This window comes from Oxyura jamaicensis, chromosome 11 (assembly GCF_011077185.1).
Source record: "Oxyura jamaicensis isolate SHBP4307 breed ruddy duck chromosome 11, BPBGC_Ojam_1.0, whole genome shotgun sequence".
Lineage (NCBI taxonomy): Eukaryota > Metazoa > Chordata > Aves > Anseriformes > Anatidae > Oxyura > Oxyura jamaicensis.
Window position 1 is genome coordinate 3,304,201 of NC_048903.1, and position 17,909 is coordinate 3,322,109.

At 40.6% G+C, this 17,909-nt stretch overlaps 1 protein-coding gene and 1 long non-coding RNA gene across 2 annotated transcripts in view; one reads left to right on the forward strand and one right to left on the reverse strand.

The window, feature by feature from the left end:
* Positions 1 to 17,909, forward strand: part of LOC118172922 — a 256,732-nt gene that overhangs the window by 176,573 nt on the left and 62,250 nt on the right. The gene's annotated exons all lie outside the window — the stretch shown is intronic.
* The window catches only part of MMP2 (matrix metallopeptidase 2), a 35,911-nt gene continuing 31,291 nt past the window's right edge, over positions 13,290 to 17,909 (reverse strand). Inside the window, exons 12-13 of the mRNA XM_035337118.1 lie at positions 15,534 to 15,643; positions 13,290 to 14,303 (exon numbers count right to left, since the gene is read on the reverse strand). Coding sequence (XP_035193009.1) covers positions 14,200 to 14,303; positions 15,534 to 15,643 — 214 coding nt within the window. The 3' untranslated portion in view covers positions 13,290 to 14,199. The remainder of the gene's footprint in view (positions 14,304 to 15,533; positions 15,644 to 17,909) is intronic.

Sequence of the window (17,909 nt, forward strand, 5' to 3'; positions counted from 1 at the left end):
AACTAGACCCTGCTGCCACAGGTGCAGAAGTTCCTATCATGTTTTCTGGGAAGAACTCCAGTAAAAAATTGTACAATTTCTGTAAATAACTCTCAGTGCTGGGTACCCAACTGGGCCTTTCTGAAAAGGAGACTTCTGAAAAGGAGACTTCTTTGTCCTGCATGTTCTCCAAAGGCAGAGTCATGACACTAGTTAGTTTGTTGGTGCTGCTGGATCAGAAAGCTGTTGGCTTCTGGGCTAGCAATAGTAGTCCACCACCAGCCACCCCTAATTGCACCAAAATTAAGAAGCTCCGTATTTATGAGGGATGTGGCCCCATCCACCTGTGGCTTGCCATGCGAGGGGGGGATTAACAGATGCCTCACACTCATCTCCCTAGCAAACCCCCAGACATGCCTTGTGGATTAATTTCATGTTTATAATGTGCCTTGAAGTAGGACGTGTGATTACCCAAAGCTCTTGAACCACTCCTTGGTATAGAGATGCAAATAAACAGGTTTTAGTTATGAAAAATACTTATGCTGAGAAATGTATGAGTATTACTGAATTACCTGAATTCCTGTGAGCTTTTCTTCACAGCTTCCTGTTGCCCGCCATCCAGCTGAGTCTTCAGTACATGTGCTCTTTTTTTTTTTTTTAGAATGGGCATTACTTGATGTTAAAGTGCTGGGATTTATTCTGATTTTATTTTTAATTGCATACAGAGCTGCTTTGACTGAAAATATTTAGACTGATGAAACCCATGCCTCTAGACTGTATTTGTATTTGTGCTCAGCTCTTCAGGAAATTGTTTGTCCCTTTTGTTTAACCATAATGCATTTAATGAAAACAGCCTTTATACATTTATTTGAGTAAATCTGGTGTTGATACTCTGGAAAGAAAATGCTACTGACTCCTCAAGTAATAAGAAAAAAGTGAAAATGAATTTGTATGTAATCTGTGTTGTTTCTGATTCATTGTGCTGCTTTGAAGCAGGAGCCTTGGAGAGGTGAGAAGTAGGCTTTGCTGTAGACACGTGCTGGAACTGATAAAAGGAACAGGGATTAACATGGAGCATTTGGCAATCCATCTGGTTTGAAATTATTTATTCTGCTATCTGTTGATCACATGCAACACTGAATGTTGCTGAAGGTGGAGCTTCTTTTTATTTCTTCCTCTAATGAGGACTCATTTTCCTGAGTCTGAGTCTCTGAAGGCTGGTCCAGACCTCATACATGTCTTTGCCTGAAAAGGTGGACACGTTAGCATTGTGGAAGCACATTTTTTCTTCCTTTTTAAATAGAAATAGTCGTATTATTTATTCTCACTGAACTTGAATAACAGGTGACACGATGTCCTAAAGCATAACAGTATGTCATAGTCTAACAGACAAAGGTAGAGGGATAGTGCATCAAAATGCAACCACCTCTGTGGCTTGAGAGCACTTATCAGCTACCAGAAGTCAAGCTGCAAAGGGGATAAGAAACGATGTAGTTTGGGAAGTGCTGGGGAAATACTTCCTCTTGAAAGGGAGGGGATCTTTGAGTGCAAGCTTGCAGGGTCCGAGTTTAAATGGTAGCATAGGAATTTCTGTCAGGTGGTAATTTGTAGGAATAGGGTTCAGTTTTCTCCTGCCCAGCTGACAATGTGAAGTTAATGCTGTTGAATCCTCTGGCTGTAGGAAGATCAAGTAGTTCTGGCTTCTGCTTAAGGCACCAGTGGAAGCCTGAGTTAGTCAATATTATAAAATGAAGTTGCCATCAACCAACTAATGTGAAGTGTGTTTTGAGGCACATCTGCAGTCAATTATCGTGAAGGGTAAAGAGTGCTATAGAGAAATGCATTGAAAGTCTATACCGGGGATGAAATTCTGTATAAACAGCATAACTCTTAAGCTCTTGAGGTCTGATACAGGCCTTTGGATAGACACTCAGCTACCAGGGTTTGTATGTTTGCACGTAGCTCGTAAACAGCATGATTTGGAACCCAGTCATGTCCTGTGGTTTCCTCATATCCTTTATGTTGGATAAAAAAAAAATAAGCTGTCATTCATGGCATTGTGGAAACAGCTACTTAAAAAGACAGTGATGGGATGTGGTACATTCTCCATATTTTGTATCCTTTTAAATCAAGAGTTGTTGCTTCTCTGAAAGTGACAGCACTGCAGTAATCAGTGGCTGAAATTTGAGGGGAGACTGAAGGAGTTCAGGCTAAACTATCACAACATTCCTTCAGGAGTAAAAGCTACAAAACCAATACTGAGCATAAGCACAGGCAGGATGTTGTGGAGCATGCTTATGTTGAAAAGGGCATGTACTGTTTGAAAGCACTTGGGGTGGGGAGGGGGGCTTCGCTTTAACCCTCCCTTCCCCAAAGTCAGAGTGAAGATGGAGGGGTTTTAAAGTGCCGTGCAAGTGGAAAGGAAGAAAAGAACATCCCATCTTCATCTGTCACGTAAGGCTGTTGTGTTTAATTCTAGATCAGTGGTTTTTCCCCTAATAAATAAGAGTCTTGCATTTTGGTAAACTGGAAGTATGTTTGCAAATAGCCACCAGGACTGCAGTATACATAAAACTTGTTCATGTTGATAGAATGCACCTATCCCATCAGGGAAATGGAGCAGTCTTGCCAATATAGATCATGATGGATATTAGAAACTTAGGCAGAATAGATGAATCTACAGAGAAGTGAAATATCTACAGCTGAAGAATACCACTAAATAACAAAATGGCATGGAGGTACAGTTAAATTTATGTTTATTGACAAACATCTGCTGCAGTAAAGACCTTGCCAGGAGCATGGTCTATGTTTTGAATTGTTTTTATATCCTGATGTCTCTCACTGCTGTGGAAAGTTATGCCCAAGTGTTGGAATGGAATTCAGTAGTTCTGTCATAGTAATAATTTATCTCTTACCTGGTCTATGATGATTCCTTTTCTGGTGATTTGTTTTTTTCTTCTTGCAAATAATAGCAGAAAAATTACCTTTGTTATGCCTCTCTAATTATGATAATGTTTGGTTTGGAAGAATTTTTGGGCTCCAAGTGCAACTCTATGCTGGTGCCCCACAGGACCCAGCGGTGAGTGCTGGGTGATGCATAGGGTGGGATAACTGGGGACACGAGACCAGTGCTGGCTTCTCAAAGATGCAACAGAGCTGTAGTCTCTAAGGAGATGCAGGAGCTTCTCTCGGACACCCATTTGCTACCGAAGGCCTCACACTTTGGAAATATAATTATAGAGTTAAATAAACAGTTTAATATGTTGAATTATCATAGAGAATCACAGTAAGATGACCACTGAAACTTGCATTCAGGTGGTGCCCGTTCAAAAAAACGAAGTCTAACAATGCGTGTGGCTAGGAGAATAAATATTCCAACCCATTATCCGTATAAATAGTGCATGGCTGAGACATTGCTGAGATGAGGGCCAGAGCAGGGGTTTACTGGCAGCACACTGTGCTGCTATAAAGACTATCTTTGCTCTTCAGACTGGCAGGAATTACTGTGGGGGACTCACCTCCTGCAATGAGGAAATGCCTTGAACCAGCCTCAGTCGCTCTCCCCCCTGGCTGAGGGCTGTGCAGCTTTGGATGACATTCCTGCTTTGCTGGAAGAGCTGGTTGCTAAAATGCAGAGCCTGAGGGAAACCAGGGGGAGAGAGGGACAAACTCAGGGAAGCAGCTTCCCCTTCTTAGGTATGGAGTATAAATGGTGGGTATATGGCAGAGTCATGGAAGATAGCGTGACTTCTTCCTCTCTTTAAAGAGATGCCTTTGCAAATGCATTTTCACACTTGCTCTCCCCCAAAATATGTTTTCTGTTTGTTTTAAATACCCATTATTTTTCTGAATAGCCTGTGTTACCCCCAAAGTAAGTGACAGAGAGAGAACAAAATCCTGTAAGCCTCCTGTTTGGCAGTTTCTCTTTCTGCATGAGGGCTTGGAGGGATGCAGCTACTTCCTGGGCTGCCTTTGGTCCCCAGGCTTGTTCTGGGGCTGTGGGTTTGCTGGGGGGAAGTGTGGCTTTGGCCTTGAAGGTGATTTTCCTTAATGCTCGCTGCAGGGTGGCTGGTGCAGTGATTCATTTCAGCCTGCAAGTGGCATTGTTTGTCTGGTTACTGGACTTGGCAGCCTGGTTTATCTGAAAACCTTACATAAACTGAAATGCTTCAGCATTGCTCTCTCTTTCCAAATGTTTGTATATGACAGCCTGTTTGCTGACTCTGGAAATAAAACCAAGCTAGAAGCGATGCTGTGTCAACTGCAATAACTCTCCCTCGGCTTGCTCTAAAACCCGTCAATTATTGTAAAGCTGCTTCTCTGCACTGCAAAAGCTTTTCTCGCCTTGAACTTCAGGAACACTTCTAGTTTACTTCCACATTTCATAAATACCCTTCTGAATGAGCTGCATACCTTGGGATTGTACATAGGGGTCTAGGAGGATGCTGCCTGTTTCCAAATTAGGGAGAAAGCAGGGCTGTGTAAGTCGCATGAACTTGGTATATTACTTCCACTGCAATTTCTGCAGAAGTTCCTGTGGCATTTTCACAGTGGGCCATGTGGTGGCTATAGCAGCTCAGCTCATGCCAGTTACTCAGGTCATACTCTGTTAATTAAATAGGATTCATAACAATTTTAGCATTGGCGAGCAAGGGAGCTACATTTTCTGTAAAGATACAGGCATTAGAATAGTCGTTGTTTCTGGGAACTACTTCTTTACCTGCTGCATTAATTTTAGTGGTGTATTTTCTCAAAAAGAAAATTAAGCAGAAATTCTGAGGCATTTGCTAATTACAGATAGCATATGTAGCGTTCCAGATGTACCTGAAAACAACAGTGTATTTCTTGTTGCTCTCTTTGGGGTGCTTTTTCCCTTTTGTAATACTGCAGTGTATTCCCGCATAGAGTGTGAAACTCAGGAGGGCCTCTTCTCATAAAACTTTGATTAGGAAACATGGGAAGGTGCTTCTGCTGTGGGGCTGCGTTGTCCTGAGGAAGGGATGTGGAGCTGGGCGTCTGGATTCTTTTACTGCTTTGAGAGGTCTGTGCACATAGGTAGCAAAGAGTTTAGGTAGGATTCATGATGGACTTACAGACAAGGTATTAATCATGATCTTTAATTTCTGAAGTAGAGAAACTAGGGCCAGTTCAACACTTGAAAAAAGATGAAGTTAATTTCAAAACTGAGCACCTAAAAGGATGTAATGTGTGTATTCTTAAACCCTTCAGGTTCCACAGAGCATTGCATTTGCCAGCAGTGATTAAAATACTAATGAGGAGGAATGAAATACTCCAAAGAGAGATGAGGAAGGTGAATTAGTGTTTACTTGTAAGGTTTAAAAAGGTGAGAAAGAATGTGTTTCCTTGACTCTCAACCATTTCAACTTCATAAAAGAAAAATTCCCCGTGAATTCAGGACTTCACTGCCTGTGTGCAGCAACCCTTGAACAGAGACACAGTTTTCTCTGAAGTACTAAAAGCTGCCAGTGTTCCCCAGAAACATAATATATTTTAGCAGTATTTATTATAATGATAGTTTTAATTTCCAGAGACCACATCCAGTTTTGCATGGCTGGAATTTATGGAGCAGAACTTTTCAAGGACTAGAATTATTTAAAAAGAAATATTTTCATTCTTCACACACAGAGGCCCTGTAAGGTTGCAAAATCCACAAACCTCTCAATTTTAGGAATATTCTTTCCTGTGTTTGTAGGAACTTTTCACATTCCTGAATCGAGTTATGGGATTTTCCCCCTAATTGAAACCAGGCTTAAATGCTGGAGTCATGTATTCTGTCAATTAGTGCAAATAAGTTCTCTGAAGTCATTTGGTGAGTGCAAATAGGTTTATTTAGCACCGGCAGTACTACCAGGTGAGATTTCCCCTTTGGACAAGAGTTTGCAGAGTTTTACCCTGCCTGTCTAGCTGTTTCCCCTTTTAATCTTATGTGAAAACAGACTGAGTGCTTTTGCAGGGTTTGGTTATTAGCCCTGAAAGCCTTCAACAGGTTAAAATCCACTGCAGTGTTCATTTTGTGGGCGAATAAAGATCTGATAGTATTATAACCAATCCATGTTTAATAGCTTTCTAGATGTATTGGGGAGTGTGGCTTTCAATAATGTAAAGTGAAGAACTGCTAACACAGTGGAAAAATCAATTGTGTTTATTGTGCTGAAGGTAACCTGATAAGAATGCCATCTGCAAGTATCTTTCAGATGGGGTTGGTACACGAGTGCATGGTTATATCTACAGGTGCAGAGGTACAGAATAAAAGATTTATACTGAAATGTTCACAGTGCTCTAACTTGGAGCTAATTTATGAGCAAAGAGATTTTACTCTTTACTTCCCTGCTAAAATCTGCTTGTATCTAATGTTGTCATCTTTGTTTGGAAGCGTCCACACCTCTTCAGGTGCAAGCCCCTGGGAATGGTCAATCCAGCTCTTTACTACATTCTCACCCCTGAAAGTCACTGGGGTTTGCAACGTGAAGAAGTACAGATTCAGACCCTCAATAGGATATCTGAAGCTCTGGAGTTGTCATTTTTGTGGTGTCTTAATCTGTGATTTTCATGTGACGATTTTATAGATTTCAGGCTTTACTTTTTTTTAAATTAAATGCCTGGTTGTCTTTCAGAAAAGCATGCTTGCCACCAAATCGTTTGTAAGATGTGCTGTGTTTATAGTAGATAAAAATGAAGAGTACCTGCTGGGAGCATGGCCTTGTTGCAAAAAGCATCAGTTTATGTTGAAGAGTAAATAGCTTTCAAAAGGATGTAAAAGAACACTATTTGGAAGTCTTCAGTTTAATGCAACCACATCAGTGTGTGTGATTTTGTATAAAACCCCAAAATACCATGGTAAAATGATGTGGGTAGACACCTGCTAGGCCTTTTCAAAATGCTTTAGGGGGTAAAGCAGGAGGTGATTATCTGGTCTTGCTTAGGCTAATCTGCAGTTTTTTGGCTCCTAAATATTTCAGAATGTGATCTAAACTATGATGTGCTATTGATTTCCAATGTCTGTAGCAGGTTTTCTGTGAGATCTAGATAGAAAAACATCTAAGCCCTGTACTACCTAATTTATCCTATTCCTGCAATGCTACTTCTCTTGATTATTTTAAACGTCAGGATTTCTGACATACAGACACTTCTTTTGTCTGTTTACCATGCATTGCATAACACGTGTCCACTTCCCACTGTGAATTTCTGTTTCATGCTGTTATATAATATTTTATGGAAATATAAATATACGTAAATACCATCACATTCATTAACATATATATGATAAAATAAAAAGTTGCAATTAAAACTATTACATGGCCTTTCTGGATTTAATACATATAGGTAAAACTCCTGTATTCTTAGCTCTTACTGAAAAGTAGAAGAGTATGTAGCAGACTAATCGACAGCTAAGGGATACTGAGATTTAAATGAAAAAAGCTCTATTTAACGACGACGTGAGTTCACTAAAAATGAAAATACATCACATCTAGCACAGAATCTCCCTTTCTTATAGTTTCTGCCCCTGATTTCTCAGTTATCTTGTCTGCAGTGCAGAGTTTATTTGCAAAAATAGTGTCTGCAGACAAAAATATTTGAAGGTGACTTGTCTTATTTCCCCAAATTGATGCGGTCTTGTTTCCTAGAGTGGGTCTGAACTCAGAACTTACAGGTAATGACCAACTCCTCCCTGCCAGCTGCTGGTTTTGTTCCCAGTGTCCAGTTCTTTACATTAGAAAGAAAGGTAAGAGAACAAAAGAGTAAAGAGGGGATGAAAGTGCAGTGAAACCAAAACAAAATCTGTAAAGGCAGCAAGTCCTTTGCTCTATTATGCATTTTCTTAAAGGGCTTGCTTGAAGCAAGAGCCAAAGCAAAACCTGGAAGCTGAAGATCTGTTACGTTGGTGTCCTACCTTTGGGTTGGAAACTTATTTCCTTTAGCTTCAGGATGTTCCTAGATTCAAAATGCTGTGTGGAAGTGAGAGGAACTGGAATTTACTTATTTGAGCATAGAATTAAGCCACAATTAGACATCTGTAATCAGTGATAGAGGAGAAAGGACTGAGAAAGCCACGCAGTGCTCCCTAGAAGGGCATCTAAATGTAAGGATGGATGAAAGGCATTATTCAGGAAGAACAGAGCGCTACAATGTGGTGTTGAGGATTTTAAAAGGACATGAATGCAAACTCCTTTGACCACATGGGAAACCACAGAAAAAGGCTTTTGAGGGTAGGTCATCCTACTTCATACTTCTGAGCTGTTGAAGAGAACTACCAGTAGCCTTAAAAAGGCACAGCTTCTTAATGGAAAAGAGAACCATGGAAATGCAAGATAGGAGAACATAATGAGAGTTGCCTTGTCCTCAAATAATGAGAAATCACTCTCTCTTTAGAAGACTTGGCTCAACAGTTAGAGCATTGACCCCAGGCAGAAAGCAGACTGACTTGCCTCCCTTTGCAGGCAAGCCTCACATCTTGGTGAATTGCTTCAGCTCAGCTTGCCCAGTACTATGGTCAGCTGCTGCCTGAGGCAGTGAACTCTGCTGCAGTGTAAGTTGGATTAAGGGACTTGAAAAAGGGAGCAATAGAGAGAGGCAGGAGCCAGAATCATCTATTATAAATGCAAGAGGAGAAATCATGGCTTTGTGGCTGAATTGAGCATGTGATGTGACGCTGGATGGGAGACCTGCGGTTGAATTTCCTAATTCCTTGGCTCGTGGTGATCAGCAGCTTGCTGCTGCAGGGGTGCCGGGTCTTCATCATTGCCTGGCCTCCAACTACAAAGTGCAAAGCTGCTTTCCAGCTTCAGCCCTTCTGGCAGCAGCATTATGGTTGTTGTAAGGGGCATAGGGAAGGCAGAATAAAGCTGTGAAGCGGTGTAAGGTTAAAGCAGTGGTTACAAACCCCCCAAACAAGCCCACTTGGATAGGTTAATATTGTGAATTCCTGTCTTTTAGAAGGGGAGACCACCTCCAAATGACTCCAGGGACAGGCTGCCAAGCTCCAGGCTAATACAAATTAAAACAATTATCCTCTTAAAACTTTACGTTTATTTTGGCAGTGGTAGGGAATTCTTAACTGCAAAGTGGGTTAGTCACTCAGGAGCAGTTCTGAGAAGTCCCAGAGGAAAGCGCTGGGCAGTAACGGATGGCTGAAAGCTCAACAGATTTCTCTTTTGTCACCCTCTAGTTCATTGTGCAGGCAGAGTCTGCAGCAGGGTTTGCAAGGGACACGCAGAACTGGAGTGATATTTGGCCTTTTATTCCTCCCTCCCATTTCAGAGTGGCTTGTTGGCTGTCTGCTAGAGCCTGACCGTGGGCGTGGATGGCTAAAGCACAGCTTTGAGGTGTAACAGGAATTTGGGGACTTGGAAAAAGAGATGAAAGTATGGTCCTGAGGTTATATCATCAGGCAATGTGGGTAAAGCCTTCCAGGGCTTGTTAGGCTGCCACAGAAGTTGCTATTACACGTTGAGCTAGTGCAGCTGTGGGCAAATTAACTACTGAGTCTTGAAGCCTGAAGTCGTCAACTGTTACCTCCACCAGCGCCACCAAGAACACCTTCAGTGCAGATCCAGTACTTGTGGCTGTATCAATGTGTTTGTTAGCCTTCACACAGCATGTGGTGTGTTCTGCGGAGGAGAGAAAATCCAGTGCTATGTGCTGAGCAGGTCATTAAGGTTGATTAGCATGCAGTTGATCAAAGTATTCATGTTATCCTATTAATATAAAACACTGTAGTATAGCCCATGTGCATGTATACATGCAGGCATGTATTTAATACATAATTTCAAAAATGTATTATATAATTTAAAGATGTATTTTTATAAAGTAATTTTATATCCTAAGACAGTCCAAAGTTAGGAGAAACCATTGGTTCACTAAATTCAGTCTCCAGACTGTTGAGGCCAGGTGTTTTTTCCAAGTTATGCTGGATTCATGCTAGAAATACTGTGTTTAAAGGAAAGATTCTCTCCAAAAAAGTAATGTCTTGATTTAAAGATATTTAAAACAAACAAACAAACAAAAAAGCTTGACTTCTCTTGGTAGCCTGGTACCCAGGTTTGTCATTCTTCTTTGTTATTCTTACCTCTAATGTAGTTTTTTGTTGTTTGTTCAGATTCTGGTCATATCTTTCTCCATTAGATTAAGGAGTTCTGAGACAGTGAGTTTCTGGATATTTCTTTCCATTAAGAAAAGACTAATGGAAGATGTTAATAAAAACCCCAAACATTTTTAATGTAATGATGAGAATGAATGAATGCTGTTGAATTGTCTGGTTTATACTGAATGCCGTATAGCTGGGAAATTGGAGCCCATGTCATAGTAAGTAGGGGCTTGCTATTAAACTGGGAGGGGGGTGGCAGCCAGCTTCCCTGCCAGCTGTGCCTGAAATCCTAGCCATCCTGTGCAAATGTACATCTCAGAATTTACCCAAAGATGCCATTTTTTGCTTGCAGATCTATTTGTAAAAGGCAGTGCCAGAGGGAGATGGGTTACAAGTAATGGCATGTGGCTCTGACAGGCCTGGAGTGCAGAAACCCTGCTGGCAGCTTTAGATGCCTCCAAGTCTGCCTGCTGCTGCCCTATTTTTGTGGCAGTCTCCGAGTTGTTGGGTTTTGCTGTTATTTTGGGGAGTATGTTCCAGTTCTGTATTTTTGCCCTTACTACAATTCACTACCTTGAAATACCTCAGCACTGAGGAGCTTTCCACATAACCAGTGCGGAGCAGACAGCTTGCTCTGCAGGCATAAATCTCTGCACTTGTGGAGATCCCCCAGAGCCTAGTGCCTGGTCATGTGTTGGCTTAGTCACTTCCAAAAGCAGCCGAATGTTCCTTCACCCCGTCCTTGCTGCTAAAAGCATGCATGTCTGTGTTGGTAACTAGAAATACTTTGTCTAAAACAGGCCCAAAGGACGTACTTCCTCCCGATTCAAAGAACAGCACAGTTGCTATCAATTGCCTAAATTTATGAGTAACTAGTGCTTTGTGAAGTCGTGGCAAAATAGCAGGAAGAAAATGCATTTTTAACAAAACCAGAGGGTTAGTGAGGTACAAGCTGTTGAGCATGACTCACAGCTCAGGCTGGTGTTTCTATTCAGTGTTCAGACTGGTGTTTCGTTAGAGCCTTGGCTGCCTTGTCTGTATTGTGACAGAGTGGTCACCAAACCACTGTCCTTTACTCTAGTGGAATTGCCCTGCTGAGGGCATGGAGCCTGCCCTGCAAACAGCTGGTAGAAAACTTCCTTCAGCTGAAGGAGCAGGAGTGCCTCGGCTCCATCCATGCTGCAGCGAGCCCCTGTGCAGCACGTGTGCAGCCTCCCCTGACACTGAGAGTCTGAAGTGAGCCTGACTTCCATTTAATAGGAATGTGGAAGCAGAGAAAGTTCAGTAAGGGGCTCGTAGTTTTGTGCTGGGGTTTTACAGGACTTAGATTTAATAATAATAATAATAATATCTTTAGCATCTGTTTCTTCCTCTGTGTAAAAAAAAAAAAAAAAAAAAGAGGGTGAGAATGCTGTTTCAGTTCTGACAGTGTCTTAGGAGAAGTGTAGAGGGCAGGAAGAACAGGCTAAGGGGTGGTGTGGCAGCAAGGCAGGCAGGGGCAGTGGTCTCACTGCCAAGGGCACAGTCCTGCAGTGCCCCAGCAAGGTGAAGAGAGCAGGTGAGGGTGATCAGCTTCAGCCAGAAGTGCAGGGACCTCCAGAAAGGCCTACAGGGATGGGGCAGCTCCAAGGTCCAACAGGGAAGTGAGCTGGATGGGTTGGTGTGGGACACAGGCAGAGCTGCTTGAGAAAGGACTTTCTATCTCATGGCTTACTCACTACAAAGAGCTACAGAATCAGGGAAGAAATGGATGATTTCTTGAGTTTTGGCTGCAGGAGGAAAACCAGCATCCCTAACTGGAAAACGCTTTGAAGTAAGTTTAGAGCTGCTTCTCCGTGATTATGACTAGGTGAGATCTGGGAGGCAGAGCAGGTTTTGTCTGGGTTCCAACAGTGAGTTTTAAAAGTGGCTGTCCACAAGTGAAATGAAACCCAGGGACTTTTTCAGGATGTTTTGTGACTTCTGGCATTTCAGGGGTCAAATATGAAAGGTTAATGGGAAGGGTCAGTATATTCCTCCAGCAAGTGTGATACTTGCCAGGTTGTCACCTACGGATGTAACAGTTCATGAACAGAAACAGATGTGTTTACAAATGACCTATGATAAGCTTAAAGTTGCCAGTCTGAAACTGAATTGAAAGAAGAGCTGAGTAGGTTTAAGGATAGAAAATTCGTTTCTGTTTTTCTGACAGTGATGTAGTCACTGGGGAATGGACTTACACAGGCAAGAACAAAACAAGAAGCTGTGCAGAACTCTTTAAAACCCACCAGATGTGCGGAGTTTTGTAGGTGTACGGTCTTATTATTGCGGAAGGTATGCTGGTGGATTGGCCAGTATTGCACAACATACATGTAAGTTGGAGACGAACAGGAAACTTGTGCAGTTATCAGTAGAAATGTGATTTAGCAAGTTCAGAGCTGGAAAGAGCCATTGCAAGTGTTCTTCTGGTATATCAATGTTTGGAAACATTTGTATTAAATACAGATGTTAGAGCATGCAATTTGGGGCAGTCTTGACACAGAACCCAAAAGTCTTGAAGGAGTGGTTACTTGAGGATGCTTAAAGCAGTAAGTGCTTAAATTCCCTGGGTTGAAATTATTGCAACACTCAGGAGGAATTCCTGGCAGTCCCGAACACAGAGTATTTGCACCACTGGTGTAAGATGTTTGTGGCAGACCATACATCCATCCATCCCTGCAATGGGTTGCCAGATTCTGTGGTCCTGAGAAGGTTGCCAGGTGGCTGCAAAAACTGGAATTCTAGCATTTTGCAGACACAATTACTATGATTTATTATGCCTTACATTGTTGACTGTAGTGCAGGACTAGTTAGGAAGGCAGTTAATGGTGGCTGAAGGGAACAAGGATACTCAGAAGGGAGATATCCATCTTTTCTTTTGGCAGTAGTAGTGATTCATCCAGGTGACAATTCTCTAGTGGGTGATATTGGTGGTAGGGGGATGGTTGGCCAGATGATCTTGGAGGTCTTTTCCAACCTTATGATACATGGGGCCATATCATCTCTTTAATGCAAGCTGCTGCCGTTCCATCTTAGAACAAACAGAAAAATTAACCCAGCTTTCTAAATAAGTCCAGTATACAGTTATATACTGGCGTAATACTGCCCTTCCTGTGAGGGATCCACTGTAACATGCTACTGAATTCCTGATTCCAAATGATACGAGAAAGCATGGCCATGAGAAATGTTGACGGTGTAATTTGATTTTATTTGTATCATTGGCACTTCATGTGTGGGACATTTTTGTTTTGTTTTTAAATGAGAAACATTCCATCAAATGGGAAAAGAACACTTTCTGTTGCCCAATGCATAAGCAGAAAACCTAACCAAACAAAAACCCAATATTAGAAAGAACGGAAAAATAAAACAAGTTAAACAATAATACTTGGCTTTTATGTATAACACATTGACTTCAAAAATCTGAGTCTTCTGTCCATATAAACAAGTTATAGAGAAGTAACAAAGTGCATGAAGCAAATTGCTAAACTTAACTACGGTATTAAAATAAAAAGTACTTTAAAACAATACTTTAATACAGTTTCTTGCCATGATTCCATCATGCATCAACACAAATCAAATCCCGAGGCAACCTGTGCCTTTGACAGTCTTTCTGTATTATTATGTAAATAAATGGAAGTAATGATCAAACTCTCAAGAGGGTGAGAAACATCAGGACAAACCATCTATTTATAAAAGAGTTGTATTAAAAAATATATATATCAAAGTGCACTGCTGGTACATCTCATTTGAGGCTATTTGGGATGTATGTAAGATAACACAGGGGCCGGATCCAGTCTCCAATGGTTTCAATGCTTTCTTTAAGCACCAGGGGAATAAAGAACGACGGGTGTTCTGTTACTAGCATTACTATTACTAGCAGGAAAAACTGAAAACTTGTACCAGAATAGATACGTAAACATCTCTTGTATACTGAGGAGGCAAACACTTTTAAATTATCTGATGTGTACAGTACTGGTACTTAATGTTTTGGTGCCAGTACCAGACTGGTCCAGTAATTAGCATTCAGACCTATTTCTAATTACAGATAAGGCATATAACAAAAAAGTAAATATTTGGTTATTAATATCTCATACAGTTCAGCAACCCAACCAGTCAGAATTTATCTTGCCAATTTTAACAATCTTCAAACTCTTGTCTTCCAGTTGTAGATAGTACTGGTCTTTGAAAAAGTAGGTGTACCCTGTGAAGGTAAATAAAACAGTACGCTTAGATTAGGGAGCGCAGAACTCTTGATGAAAGCTTCTCTGTTTGATTTCACAGAGCTTAATGAACCATAAGAGCTTTTTCCTGAAGCATTTGCACACATGAAAAAAGTTTTATTTAAAAAATAAATAGAAATTCCCATTCTGGAGAGCAAAGGTCTTGTCCTAAATAGAACCTGAAGTCACTTTACCATTTTGTGAGCCAGAATTTTCTGGGCAGAAATATTTGCTGGCAAAATTGATGTTGAAACTGTAATCAAGTTGGGACTTATGTGATATTAGCGATGTTTCCAGACTTCTACAAATATCTGTGCAAAATATGAAGCCATGCCATGGGCCAGACCCTCAGCTGAAGTTGCTAGAAGTGTTTCTTTCTTTTTTTTTTTTTTTTTTTAATTATTATTTAAAAAAAGAGAGCAAAACACCACCTGATTGTGATTAAGGTGAACATCATTCTCTAGTTCTTGCTATGCTAGAGCAGGAGGATGTTGAAATGGTGCTGTGGCTGCGTGCTGATCCTGAACAGCCTACAGAACAGTCTAGAGGCTGGGAAATTTTCAAGCACCAGGGACCGGCCTGGTCATAGCCTTTGGTGCTGGACATCTTGTGCCTCAGGTGTGGGGTGGTTGGAGACACTTTAGTCACTGTTTTAAACTAAGCTAAAAAAAAAATTGGCCGGGAGGCTGATATTTTTTTTTTTCTTTTTTTCCCCATGCTAAGATGCTTCAAGACACTTTGACAAGACATGCATAGCCTTATTATTGCTTTTACTATTTTTAAGAAAACAGCAAGGAAGAAAAGGGGAAAAATCCAACTGAACGCTGATTTTTGCCTTGTTAAGTTTTTGCAAAGTGTTCAGCATCAAGGAAGTAAACAATAAAGAAGAGTAGCAGGTTGAAATTCAATGAGCTTTGTGAAAAGGGATGTTAGCCAAACTATTATTATTTATTTGTATAAAAGTATTCCAGCAGAGATTATGTTCAGTAAAAGTTTCATTTAAAATAGTTTGAGCTGTGATTAATAGGGTATTTGTCAACTGATGCTCAATGGAAAAAGAGAGAGTCAAGAAAGTTAGTTTGATCTAGCAGTTTGCAGATCTCAGCAGCAGTGGCTCTTACTTACGGACCACAAGAAATTGAAGTATCCAGTAAGTGTCACAGGAGACAATAAGAGACCTTGTTAGTGACTTAAATGAGATTATAGCTTACCACTGTCACCGAGACCCAGGACAGCATCTAGGTTATCTGGAACTCCATTCCAGGAATCCGCAATGAATTTAGGGGATGCAAGCTCCATTTTTTTCTTTTCTTCATTATACCTGAAGCAAATTATATCTCTGCGTTACATATCTGTATTTAATGTAGAAATTTAGCATAATTTTTCAGGGAGTCCTCATGTGACCATGTAAAACAATCAAACAGAAAAGATAACCAAGACTGTAACATTGTTTAATTATTATTATTCCTCATTCCTTTAAAACCCTGTGAAATCCTTCATTCTGGAACTGCAATTCATGCTACACTGAAATTTTGCTAAGCAAAACATTTTCCAGAAATAGGACTTTAAAATTCAAACATAGGTTTAGGAAAGGTGACTGTTTTCAGGCAGCAACCAACATATGGAGATAAAGATTTTAATGAGAAATTAATATAATGAAAAAAAAATCTTATTTAACAAGTTAAGCTTGTAGTCCATGTAATTGATGGATTGCTATTAAATTACAAATTCCACTCTAATTCTTCCCTTTTCATTAAAAAAAACTATTGTTTTCTCACAGTCCTTTTTCTCTTTGTGATGTTCAAGAGGTAAATGGCATGTTAAAAATGTATGCATTTATTTAAAAAACACAATGGCTTTGGTGCACTGCTTCGAAGGGAAATCCTCATCTGATGCTAATCCACAAAACTCCGAGGAATTAAGATTTAGATTTCAGTGTCCTTTAAAAGTGAGTGGACCTGCGTGCACCCACGTTGGCAGATGATCAGTTGTTTCATTGATTCTGCTTCCCACTATACAAGGTGAAGGTAGACTGATGTGGAGTTGTTTCTGCACACCCCCAAGTAATCCAGAATCTGCATTTCCATACACAGGGAATAAATGTCCCAGAGATGCAAGGTCCTTAATTGCTCAGAGGAAAGTGGCAAGACAGCAGCCTGGTTTCCCCCTTTTCCTTACAAATAGACTGCAGTCAGCGCTGGGCTGGAGCAGGGAAGATGTCCAGAGGAGCAGTGACACAGGACAATGCTTGAAGCAGGCCTTCAGTGTGTGAGACCGCAGTCCCCCTACCACCACCTCTTCAAAAAGGGCAGGCTTCAGACAGCTCTTCTGTGACCAGCGCTGGCAGGAGGGAAGCGTTACGGTCGTGTGTTCTGCTTCTCCTTACTGCAGTATGAAACTACTTGGATTGTATCCAAAGGTACACTGGTACAGCTGAGCAGTAGATTGGTTGAAATCAATTTATATAATACATTTAAATTACTTTGTTTTCTTTGTATATTTAAATAAAATCTTAGTGTCTCCTTGTGTAGCTTTAAAATTTGAGCTGTGGAATCTGAGCCAGCTCCGCTTCCTCTCCCTCACATAACTTCACTTTGTTCAACAATCTCACTAAAATAACGCTAAAATAGCTTGGGGCTGGGTGAGGGGAGAGGAGGAGGCTTCCAAAAATCCATTAAAAGCAAGCGTGATAATAGCAAAGAAAGGATTATGGTATAAAACTATTTTCATTCTATGTGGCAGAGTCCTTGTATAAAATGAAACAAGCGCATACTTAGATGTTACTGTGTCTGCTGGGGATGCATTCTTTTCCTCAAATATTTGTCAACAGCTTGCTTTCATCTTTAAATATACAGAAATCGCTGAAGCTTATTTTGATTTCTTAACAATAAATTATGTGCTCTGGAATGCATAAGAATATGGTCTGAGATTAGAGTGATGAATTACGTGGAGGCCATGGAGTGCAGTTAATCACAACAATGGTTGGTACAGAGGAGCCCAGTAGTTTTGCTACCTCATAGTCTGTAGGCTCTGATAGGAATCAGAAGTACTGCAAATGGGCTATATTAAAACTACTTGAAATGATTTAACAAAATGGTCTCTGTGACATTAAAAGATGAATAATGTTCTTTAGCTTTTAAGTTCTTTTTTTCCTTTAAATTATAGAGGAGATTAGAGTCTTCAAAGTAATTGAAAGAAAGTTATGATGAAGTGGCACTTGTAAAAGGGTATTTTATTTACTTACAGGACTCCTCAGCCATTAGGGTATAAAAAAGACACTCATCCACTTCGATAATAACATGAAATTAATGTTCATATAAAATGGACTCAATTTCTCTGATACTTCCTTTGATATTTTATATAGATCATCTCTCAGAAGGGACCCTTACAGCTTGGAAAATCTTTTAGATTTCTCTTGCAATTTCTGCTTTTTGACTTTCCTCTGAATTGTCAATTAATGAGTGGTTCAACATTTTCAGCCTGTTGCTTAATGGCGGCATTCCTGGAGTACAGGTCCTGTTCCTGGAAGAGACCTCGGATGGTGAAAGCAGGAGTTGGTGTCTCCATTCTGGTCTCGCACCGTTCTG